We start from the raw sequence: 11,363 nt of genomic DNA on the forward strand, positions 1-11,363 counted from the left end.
ATTAAAGATCTTCAAACGGTATATGTCAACACTATATCAATTACGATTTGTTTAATGACATTATTTTTGTATTTTTCAAATTAATTAACAAAAAAAAAACACAGTTTGATATCCAGTAATGGCTTGAAAAATGTTATGGTGTGTGGGATTAAAAGTCCGTTGTGTTTGAGATATGATATAAAAGTAATCTTTATTATTTTCTTTTGTTAAAACTTAAGTTAACCTTCTATGTAAAAAGCGTCGCAGCGCATGTACATAGAATGTATACTATTACATGTGCATAGCGTCGCAGCACATGTACATGAGGCTTATGTATATAAGTAACATAATCGTATTAATCCGCCCCTGCCTTTCTTTAGTAATTGTAAACTGTTTCTATAAATTTGGAGAAACGGTTTAATGACATGATCAACTCATCGCCTTCAAATTGTTGCTATTTGTTTACTCTGAATTTATAGAAACGGTAAAGAAGCATGTTTTCTAAACTAATGTATTTTTTGTATAATGAAAATGAAAAAGATTATTATTTCAACAATGAAGTTGTTAAGACGTATTTAATTTAAAATACATTACTTATAAAAGTATATTATAGGTATAGAGTGTGCATAGGCATATTCGCTTACTAAGCGTCTTTTTCGACGCTATTTACGTGGTGTCCAATTTCCGTTGCACAGTTATTGCAACTAAGTATCGAAATGGAATGTTGGTATAAAGTACGCTGCGGCAAGTATATATAAGATGTGTATGCACACCACAGGTGCCTTAGAGTAGAATCATTGATACTTTTAAACACGACCATACAGGCACCGATAATGTTGAATGATCTGTATGTTCGATAAAAAACATCTATAAAGTTTATTAAAATATTTTGTATAAAAAACAACTTTAGGAAAATCATTCATAGCTGTCCTAATTACACTTGCAAGCCTAACAGCAAGCACACGTATTGTACAACATTTTCTACCAAACAAGTAAACCACAATTTCACTATCATTCTGATAGTTGCCCTAAATCTTCACTAGTCTAACTTCTCACACATTGGTTTATATCGATTTAGATTTCTAAATGTTAATCGAATTAATTTCTACCGCTAAAACTTAATTTATTTATCTTCCTATTACCTTACCAATGAGGATGAGGTGACCAATGAGGTGATTTCCTCACCAATGAGGAAACTATATCCAAACAGTTTCAATTGGTATCGGCGTAATTCCCTGAAAATTCAAATGGGGGGTTTGTCAGCGCAATATACCGATACTTCTGCTAAGATCACCAAAGTGGTGAGCCTTCACGCCAAGTAATTACATTTAATAACTATGGAGGTAAATACTCCTTAAGTACTGCTGATGAAGAGCAAAAATTAAAAATACTTGAACTTATATAGTTAACTCTTTTAATGTACTGTATATTAAGGTTTTGCCTTAATAAGAAAATCAACCGAAGGTGATGAGTTTTTGTTCAATACTAAATTTACTAAATTTATTTATAAAAATTCTTAATATATATACATTTTTGTATTCGTTTTTACTTTGCTACTTCTTATTTTAATCTTTTTATTTATTTTTTTTTTTGTGGTGAGGAGGTGGAATGCTTTATGTTCCGTCAAACCGACCGACGTCGGAATGGTGTATCCGACTCCCTAACATTAATATGTAGTATACGGACTAAAACACCCCCTCTTCAACGAGAATTATTCCCCCTCGGAAACGCTTTCGCATTACTTCGAGGAGGGTCTTTTTTATGCTGGCGTTTCAAGTCACGCTCTCCTGATTTTCGATCTGCGTCTAGACCACCACTTTTCTTAGTGTCCACTCTATTTATTATATTTCTTATTTTAGTTTCTAACTCTCCTTTCTAGATCTAATTTCTCCGTTTTGAGAACTTGAGTCACATATGACTCTATCGTTCGCCAACTCTCTGGGTTCGCTTTCAACTTTTCCACTATATTTTTCGGATTTTTAGGTCCAATCTGCGCTATTACTCTTCTCTATTTGTGAGCCACCTATTACAGTAAAAGGCGTGCTCTGCGTCGGCATAGTCTCCATCGCCATATATGCAGTCGGGCAAATTCATTTTTCCCATGCGGTACAGGTACTTACAAAAGTAACCATGTCCGGTCAGCATCTGAGTGAGATAGTAATTTGTGTCTCCCGATTTCCGTTTGAGCCAAGTGAATATATTTGGTATCAATCTAGCTGTTCATCTTCCTTGTGTGCTATTGTTCCATCTTTGTTGCCACATTTCGATGGTTTGGTCCTGATCTTGTCTTGCCATTTGTTGAGTATAGTCACCGTTTGTTTTCCTGTTGTATACTCTTTGGCGCTCCTTTGCTTGAAGATCAATTGGAGTTACACCTGCTATTACAAAAACTGCTTCCGCCAGGACAGTGCGATACGCTGATGTGATACGTAGAGCTGCCCTTCTATGCACCGCTATTATTTCTTTTCTACGCGTTTCGATATCTAGTGCATCTGCCCACACTTCGCTACTATATGGAAGAATTGCGTTTACTGTTGTCATTAACAATTTCCTTTTTTTCGCGACGGGTCCTCCTGTGTTAGCCATTAGTTTACTTAAGGCAGCAGTGGCCTTCGCTGCTTTCTCTACCGCATACTTTATTTGCACCCAAAACGTAAGTTTCCCATCTAATCTCATTCCAAGGTAGTTAATCGTTTTTTGGGTCCTCAGCACATTATTATTTACTCGCATTTCTATTTCTGTATTTACATGCTTACGAGTTAACAGTAATATCTCCGTTTTATGAGTAGCCATGCGTGCTTAACCAGTCCTGTACTCTCAACATCACTTGTGTGAGTTTTCTTTGAACTATTTGGGTATCACGGCCGGAAATAATTGCTGCCAAATCATCTGCGTAAGCTACTAAAAAGGTATGTTGAGGCATCTTTATTTGCAAAATGTCATTATAAGTGATGTTTCATAATTCAGGTCCCTAGGTTGATCCTTGCGTTGCTCCAGCCGTTATTTGTACCGTTTTTAAACCATATTTTGTTGAATATATTAATTGTTGGTTTTTTAAGTAGCTTTTAATTATTCTGCTTATATAAACGGGTACTTGGAAGCGATTTTCTACCGCCTGTATGACGTCTTTCCATCTGAGACTATTAAAGGCATTTTTGATGTCTAAGGTGGCAAGAAATACTACTGGTCTTGAGTATCACATTGGGTTACTTTTGCGATCGAGATAACCTCAGTGATGGCTCCTATTGTGAATCTTTTGGCTCTGAAGCCATATTATTTAGAGCTGAGTCCACCAGATGCTTCTACTGGGAATTTTAGTCTAGACTTTATCAGCTTTTCATAGAGTTTTCTTGCGGTATCTAGCAAACACAGTGGTCTAAATGCTGCTGCAGTATCTCTGTTTCCCTTGCCTTTGTCGATAAGCACTAATCGCTGCCTTTTCCATATATCTGGGAAAATTCCCTCTCTAAGACATGCATTGTACATTGTCAGTAATAATTGAGGCTTATTTTCCGCAATTATTTTTAAAACTTCGTTTGGTACCCCAACCGGTCCAGGTGCTTTATTATTTTGTAGTTCTTTAGGCGTGATCGTTAGTTCTCTTTCCCTGAAGTTGTCAATATTTTCCAGTTGAACTTGTGCGACATTTTCGTCACTCCTTATATCGTAGTTTGGGAACAGGGTATTAACAATTTCGTTCATTTTCCTTTCTTCTAAATCACTTACTGGTGATTTTATTCCAAATTTCTTCATGACTATTTTGTATCCAAGGCCCCATGGATTATGATTTATGTCCTTTCGAAGTTCCTCCCATTTTCTTCGTTGTGTTAATCGCTTTTTTTAGGTTCTTTTTGGCTTAGATATATTCTCGACCTTCTGCCTCACAGGATCCATTTTGTCTACCTCTCGTGTAGCGTCTTCGTGTACGTAGACATGCATTTCGCAGTTAACTTATTTCTTCTGCTCACCAAGAAGCGCCCTTTTTACCTTTCTTTTGGGTAGTTTTTGGCATTGATATCGCACATGCCTGTGTAATTCTTATCATTGTATGTCTCACCATTTCTTCGGCGTTTGCCATATGCGTGGGAAGTGCGGCATCAATTGCTTCTTATAGGCTTCTTGTTTCTAGTTTCGCCACCTTCCATTTGTAGGTTCCTCTTGTGCTTCGATCATTACCCGAAATTGTCTCGGTCTGTACACAATACGACAGATATTCGTGGTCACTTCCTGTGTATTCTTCTAAGACTCTCCATTGGTTAAGCTTACTAGCTTTCCGATGTAAGTGTGATATCTGGTATAGTACCTTGACATCCTTCTTTTCTGAAAGTTGGGGTCGTACCTGTATTTGCGATCATTTGCGACCTTTTTTTTATTTATGTTACATAAGTGCATGTTATCAATTACCATAAGATGTGAAATGGTAGTTTTTCACCTATGTAGTACTAAATAAATATTAACACAAAAATAATCTTGGATTGTGAGTATCAAGACAAGAAGGCATCGATAGACATACTTCCACATTTGGCGATGAAGCTTCATCCTTTGCCACTGTGAAACGTAAGTACAATGATTTTCATGGTGACCGCAGTTCGCCCACTGACGAATTTTGTAAAGGTCGTCTAAAATCAGTTGAAACATTAATCCTGTGCAAAAACTGATAATGCAAGATCGTCATGAAATATAATATGATCATATACCAGCATATAAAATATTTCTCGATCATTTAGCCGTCAGAATAGTTTGTTCTCGTTGGATACCATCCCCTATCAGTAGACAAAATCTCGAAAATATGCTCTCGTGCCGTTTGGTGCTCACAAATGCTTAAGAAGTACAATGGCGATGCCTTAAAAGACGTATATAATATTGTAACAGCTGATATTGTAACCGACTATTTGAACATTCAAGAAATCGAATTGATAGATCATCCGCCAGATTTACGTACAGTCCTGATATAGCACTCAATGACTTCTTCTTGTTCCTGAACGTCAATAACAAATTGCGTAGATAACGATTTTTGTCGGCGGAAGAAGCCGTTGTTGAATTTAGAAACAATGTTTTGGAAATGTCTGAAGAAGATTGGAAGAAATGCTTCGACAAATTGTTCGAACGCATGCAAAAGTGTATTAATCATAACCAAATAAATTGATTGTAACCTGGTTTTAGTTCGAATTCTAAAAGCAACTGGGCAGGAATTCAATGTTATGTTAAGAACATCTTGAAAGAAAAATTATAGAGATATAATTTCAGTGTGTACTCTATATTAACAGCAATATTGATTGCAGGTCGATTAGGCAGGTCGAGGCCTGACGCCGGATGGCTGAGCTAGAATCGACATAAAGTATTTACACATAAATCAATCGCAATTTTTATATACTGCTGTTTTTGAACTTCTGATACGGGATTCAATTACTTAATTATGCCAATATGCGCGGTGCTGGCACACTTAAATGAGCCACTATATAAAGCTTTGTTAACATCTGTTTGAAATTTGCAGAACTGAATGGTCGCGCTGGGGCGCATAGTTTAAATGTTGAGTAGCACTTCATGGTCGTAGACGGCAATCATTTAACGGTCTTAAGTACTGCACATAAATTTCCCTGGTCTATTTTGGAAAAAAAGGCACGACTTCTTTCATTGCAACACAATAGAGAAACTACGGATGGTTTCTAACTTGCTTTCAAGAGGACTAAACATCAACTAAATCAAATATACATTTAGCGAAATCCACCGCAAGAGTTACGTGCCTAATTTAATCTCAGCCATTGAGGTGTTCATGCTAAGAATTTCACGTGTACTGACATTAGTAAAAGAGTTGGCTTTTAAACTAATAATAAAATACTAGCAGATTAGACATGCTACGAGTTGTGTTCAATAATAATAATGTCAGAGTACATACATCGTTGATGCATAACAAAGAATTGACGTAACTAGCTTGAAAAATTTTGACACATCCACCGTATAGCGTGGAAATTGCATCTTCGAACTGTCTTTTCTTTCGGTTCTGCAAAACTCTCTTAATGGAAAAAAATTGCTAGAAAAGCCATCAAAAAAATACTTGTTCAAGCTTTTCGCCGATACTGATGCGAATTGTGACTGAACAACAAATAAATGTTGTGATCTTCTGTAAACAATACCATTTTTTCTTTTTGGGGAAAGGAGTGGCATATCTACGCACTGACCACGATCCGGTGCCCCGGAGAAAGTGAGTGTCTGACCCGCACGGACTAAACCACTTCCCCTCATTCCTAGAGACCTTGTCCTACCCCGGGACTACGTTAGTATTACTTCGAGGTAGGGTCTCTATTGGTCATTTAAGACTTTCATCGGTGTGACCTACATCCAGATCCCGCTACTGCTGCATATGATTAACCTTGCCCTTTATCTTGATGTGATACATCTGTTTACTCCAGCTGTCTTGGGGTCAATAGTTACTTTTTACAATCTCAGGATCTTTTCAGCAAATATTTTTACGCGATCCCAGCTTGTTTTGTTTTCGGTCATTTTTTCTGTCACCGTCCTTGGAGAGAAAATACCAACCTGCGCTGCTAGTGCTTCTCGTTCAGGGGACCACTTATTGTACAGAACTCAAAGAGTTCTGTGGTATCGTCCTCAGCTCCGCAATATATGCAATTTGGTGACTCTACTTTGCGCATGCAAAGGTAGCTGTTAAAATATCCACGTCCAGACAGGAACTGAGTGAGATAGTAGTTAACCTCGCCGATATCTCTTGCTAGCCCGTTTTTTAGATCTGGGATAAATCTTGCGGTCCATCACCCATACTGCAATGATTCTGTTGTTTCTCATGTGTTTTGCCTGCCAACATGCTTTTCGCTCTTGAGCCTGTAGGTCAATGGGAATATCACCACTAATCACGAGTATCGCTGCTTCTGAAACGGTGTGGTACGCTGAAGATATCCTCAGAGCTGCTGTTCTTTGCACTGACACTTACGCTTTTCTGCGGTATTTCTGCGAAATCCCAAATATTCCACTGTTTTCTGCGACATTATAGTTTTGTCACTTACTCGCAGCTCGACTCCTAGCTGCATGTGCTTTTTTGTGAGAAATATCAGCTCTGTTTTCTCCGCGACGAGTTTGATTCTGTGGTCATCCAACCATGCCTGTGTTCGTATCATTACCATGTTGAGCTTCTTCTGCATTTCTTGCCTTTATCACTGCGGCTACGTCATCTGCAAATGCCACCAAATGCGTATCATCCGGCAAGTGGCTAAATATTTGATATCATACCTTTAAAGTCAGCAACAGATCGTCAGCAATTGATATCACCTTTACCAGCAATATTGAATTAACGAAGTAATAAAGAACAATTCTACACACAAACTAACTACAGAGAACTGAAGAACATAGAACTAGACGAATAGTGACCACAGCGATGCTTTGATGTGACCATGAGCGAAATACAGAGCGACTAAGTGATTTCGTCCACAATTTGATTTCAATTAAATTTTTAGATTGCAGCTGATCAAAAAACTGCGAATTGCAGTGATAATTAGTAGTATTTAGAATTTTTGAATACTTTAATAAATATTATTCCTTTTATTTGGATTGTAAAAAATTTTTATTAAAGTCGATTTAATTAATGTTTTTATTATTTACAGTGTCGAAATCAAGCCAGATGAAGAATATAAATTCATATGCAATAGTCAGACAGAATTTTTATAAGATGTTATTTACGACTGTCCAATTTGGACATAATAATGATCAATAATATATATAACAAATCACTTATTTATAAATTTAATAAAATTTATTTAATTTATTTTATTGTATTTTTAAATTTTCTTAAACTTAAGCCAAAGCGAATTTTCTTAACCTTGAATGGTGGGTTAAGATATCAACATTTATTAAAAACAACAACAACATTTATATATGACACGAGCACATTTTGCTAGTCATATGAATCTACAGATAAGCCATGCATTTGGCATGTGCAATATTCTAATACAGAACATTATGAGGAATGAAAATTCGTTTGTGCAAGCTCGCGTATTATAATTATTAAAATAATAATTATGTTTGTGAAGTAAACTGGTATATGGACTCAGTTCAAGATTGAAAGAAAATAAGTTTTTAACCATATACCAGGGCCCTGTTGCACCAACACTTTTCACTTTTCACTTTGCAAATTTTTATGAGTTTTTGAGCATTTTTCTCTCATTGAGAACATAAAGCATTAATTTGAGAATTGAGTTATGCAAAGTTTTGAAAACACTCAAAAAATGCAAAGCGTTGCACCAAAGTACTTTTCAATGAAAAGTAAAGTATGAAAAGAAAAGTGAAATATTTGACAAAAAACTGCTTTCTTTGCAGTTTCTGTTGCACCAACACTTTTTATTCTGCGCTTTGCAAAAGTAAACTGCAAAACTTTTCAAAAAAACTGCAAATGATTAATTCACTTTGCAAATTTTGCAAAGTGATTTCTTTCAATGCGTAAAATGAAAGAAATCATTAATAAATAAATAAAAATAGTTTTAAAAAAATAGAAATAGAAAATTAGTTTAAACAAATATTATTGCTGTTTTTGAAATAAATTTAGTTGCAATAATTAAAGGGATATATTACCGGACAATACTTTTAAATTGTGAATTAAAGAGTTCAGTTTCTAAAAAAAATTTACAATACATTTAATATAAATATTTTATGTGAATTATTGTTTAAGCATGAACACTTATTTATTATAATAATCAGTTTATTATTATTATAAGTCTGTTACCGTTCAAATTCTCCGAATTATGAACTAAGAAAAAACATGGGTATAAAATATCCTATAATAGCTAACATTGTAACATTTTTAAATATCTAATTATCCGTATCTAATTATGATAATAAAAATGTATTTCTAAAGACAATAGAAGAAAAAATCACAAGTGCCTGGACTTGCGTCGTTTTTTGAACCTTGTTTGAAATGTAATTAAAAATAATATAGTTCACTAAAATTAGTGATAACATATTATTTTAACGTTGATAGTAATATTACTTAAGTTAGTTTTAAGGTAATTTTGTATAAATTAAGAAAAATGTTCTAAATAAAATCAGTAATTTAGGCCTTTTATGCGTAGGTTTCTTTTGTATTAGGATAATACACAGCGACAAGTAAACAATACTTTAATAACTTATAATATTTTAAAATTAAATAATAATGACAGTTTTTCAACTAAATTTTTATATAAAAGCAACTTATTATATTTGTTAACTTTGTTTTTCAATATAATTGTTGTTAAAACAACTCATACTCATACTCCTTATATATAAATTCTTTTTCTATAACTTTTCAAACAGCAAAATAAATTAAAAGCATAAAAATTGTCTCTATGGATATACACAACTTCTTTATCTACGATTCAATGTCAATAAAAGAAATCATATACAAAAATTTTGTGTTTTGTATTAATATATAACATATAATTGTACTAAAATTATACAAATATTACAAATTGTAATAATATAAATTATTAAAATAAAATATTATTTTAAAAACTTTTATTTTGAACAAAAATTAAACTCATAAGTACATACTATGCATAAATCATGTACTCATAGCATCAAAATATCAAACAAACAAAAAACAAGTATACATACAGAATCGAAATGCTTTCAAAGACCAATACAAAATGAAAGTGATCTAATTTTTTGGTGCAACGCTTTGCTTTGCATTTTATGCAAAGACTTTGCAGTGAAATTTTTATTTGCAAAGTGCAAAGTAAATTATGTTAAGTCTTTGGTGCAACGCTTTTCACTTTTACTTTGCACTTTGCAAATAAAAATTTCACTGCAAAGTCTTTGCATAAAATGCAAAGCAAAGCGTTGCACCAAAAAATTAGATCACTTTCATTTTGTATTGGTCTTTGAAAGCATTTCGATTCTGTATGTATACTTGTTTTTTGTTTGTTTGATATTTTGATGCTATGAGTACATGATTTATGCATAGTATGTACTTATGAGTTTAATTTTTGTTTAAAATAAAAGTTTTTAAAATAATATTTTATTTTAACAATTTATATTATTACAATTTGTAATATTTGTATAATTTTAGTACAATTATATGTTATATATTAATACAAAACACAAAATTTTTGTATATGATTTCTTTTATTGACATTGAATCGTAGATAAAGAAGTTGTGTATATCCATAGAGACAATTTTTATGCTTTTAATTTATTTTGCTGTTTGAAAAGTTATAGAAAAAGAATTTATATATAAGGAGTATGAGTATGAGTTGTTTTAACAACAATTATATTGAAAAACAAAGTTAACAAATATAATAAGTTGCTTTTATATAAAAATTTAGTTGAAAATCTGTCATTATTATTTAATTTTAAAATATTATAAGTTATTAAAGTATTGTTTACTTGTCGCTGTGTATTATCCTAATACAAAAGAAACCTACGCATAAAGGGCCTAAATTACTGATTTTATTTAGAACATTTTTCTTAATTTATACAAAATTACCTTAAAACTAACTTAACTAATTTTACTATCAACGTTAAAATAATATGTTATCTGTTATCACTAATTTTAGTGAACTATATTATTTTTAATTACATTTCAAACAAGGTTCAAAAAACGACGCAAGTCCAGGCACTTGTGATTTTTTCTTCTATTGTCTTTAGAAATACATTTTTATTATCATAATTAGATACGGATAATTAGATATTTAAAAATGTTACAATGTTAGCTATTATAGGATATTTTATACCCATGTTTTTTCTTAGTTCATAATTCGGAGAATTTGAACGGTAACAGACTTATAATAATAATAAACTGATTATTATAATAAATAAGTGTTCATGCTTAAACAATAATTCACATAAAATATTTATATTAAATGTATTGTAAATTTTTTTTAGAAACTGAACTCTTTAATTCACAATTTAAAAGTATTGTCCGGTAATATATCCCTTTAATTATTGCAACTAAATTTATTTCAAAAACAGCAATAATATTTGTTTAAACTAATTTTCTATTTCTATTTTTTTAAAACTATTTTTATTTATTTATTAATGATTTCTTTCATTTTACGCATTGAAAGAAATCACTTTGCAAAATTTGCAAAGTGAATTAATCATTTGCAGTTTTTTTGTAAAGTTTTGCAGTTTACTTTTGCAAAGCGCAAAATAAAAAGTGTTGGTGCAACAGAAAGTGCAAAGAAACCAGTTTTTTGTCAAATATTTCACTTTTCTTTTCATACTTTACTTTTCATTGAAAAGTACATTGGTGCAACGCTTTGCATTTTTTGAGTGTTTTCAAAACTTTGCATAACTCAATTCTCAAATTAATGCTTTATGTTCTCAATGAGAGAAAAATGCTCAAAAACTCATAAAAATTTGCAAAGTGAAAAGTGAAAAGTGTTGGTGCAACAGGGCCC

At 32.7% G+C, this 11,363-nt stretch overlaps 1 protein-coding gene across 1 annotated transcript; it reads right to left on the reverse strand.

Moving 5' to 3' along the window:
* Positions 1 to 2,199: 2,199 nt before the first annotated feature.
* On the reverse strand, positions 2,200 to 2,655 carry LOC119689451. Its single transcript, XM_038104287.1, has one exon. The coding sequence runs from the start codon at positions 2,653 to 2,655 to the stop codon at positions 2,200 to 2,202; it is 456 nt and encodes a 151-aa protein (XP_037960215.1).
* Positions 2,656 to 11,363: the final 8,708 nt, after the last annotated feature.

Source organism: Teleopsis dalmanni, chromosome 1 (assembly GCF_002237135.1).
Source record: "Teleopsis dalmanni isolate 2A chromosome 1, ASM223713v2, whole genome shotgun sequence".
NCBI lineage: Eukaryota > Metazoa > Arthropoda > Insecta > Diptera > Diopsidae > Teleopsis > Teleopsis dalmanni.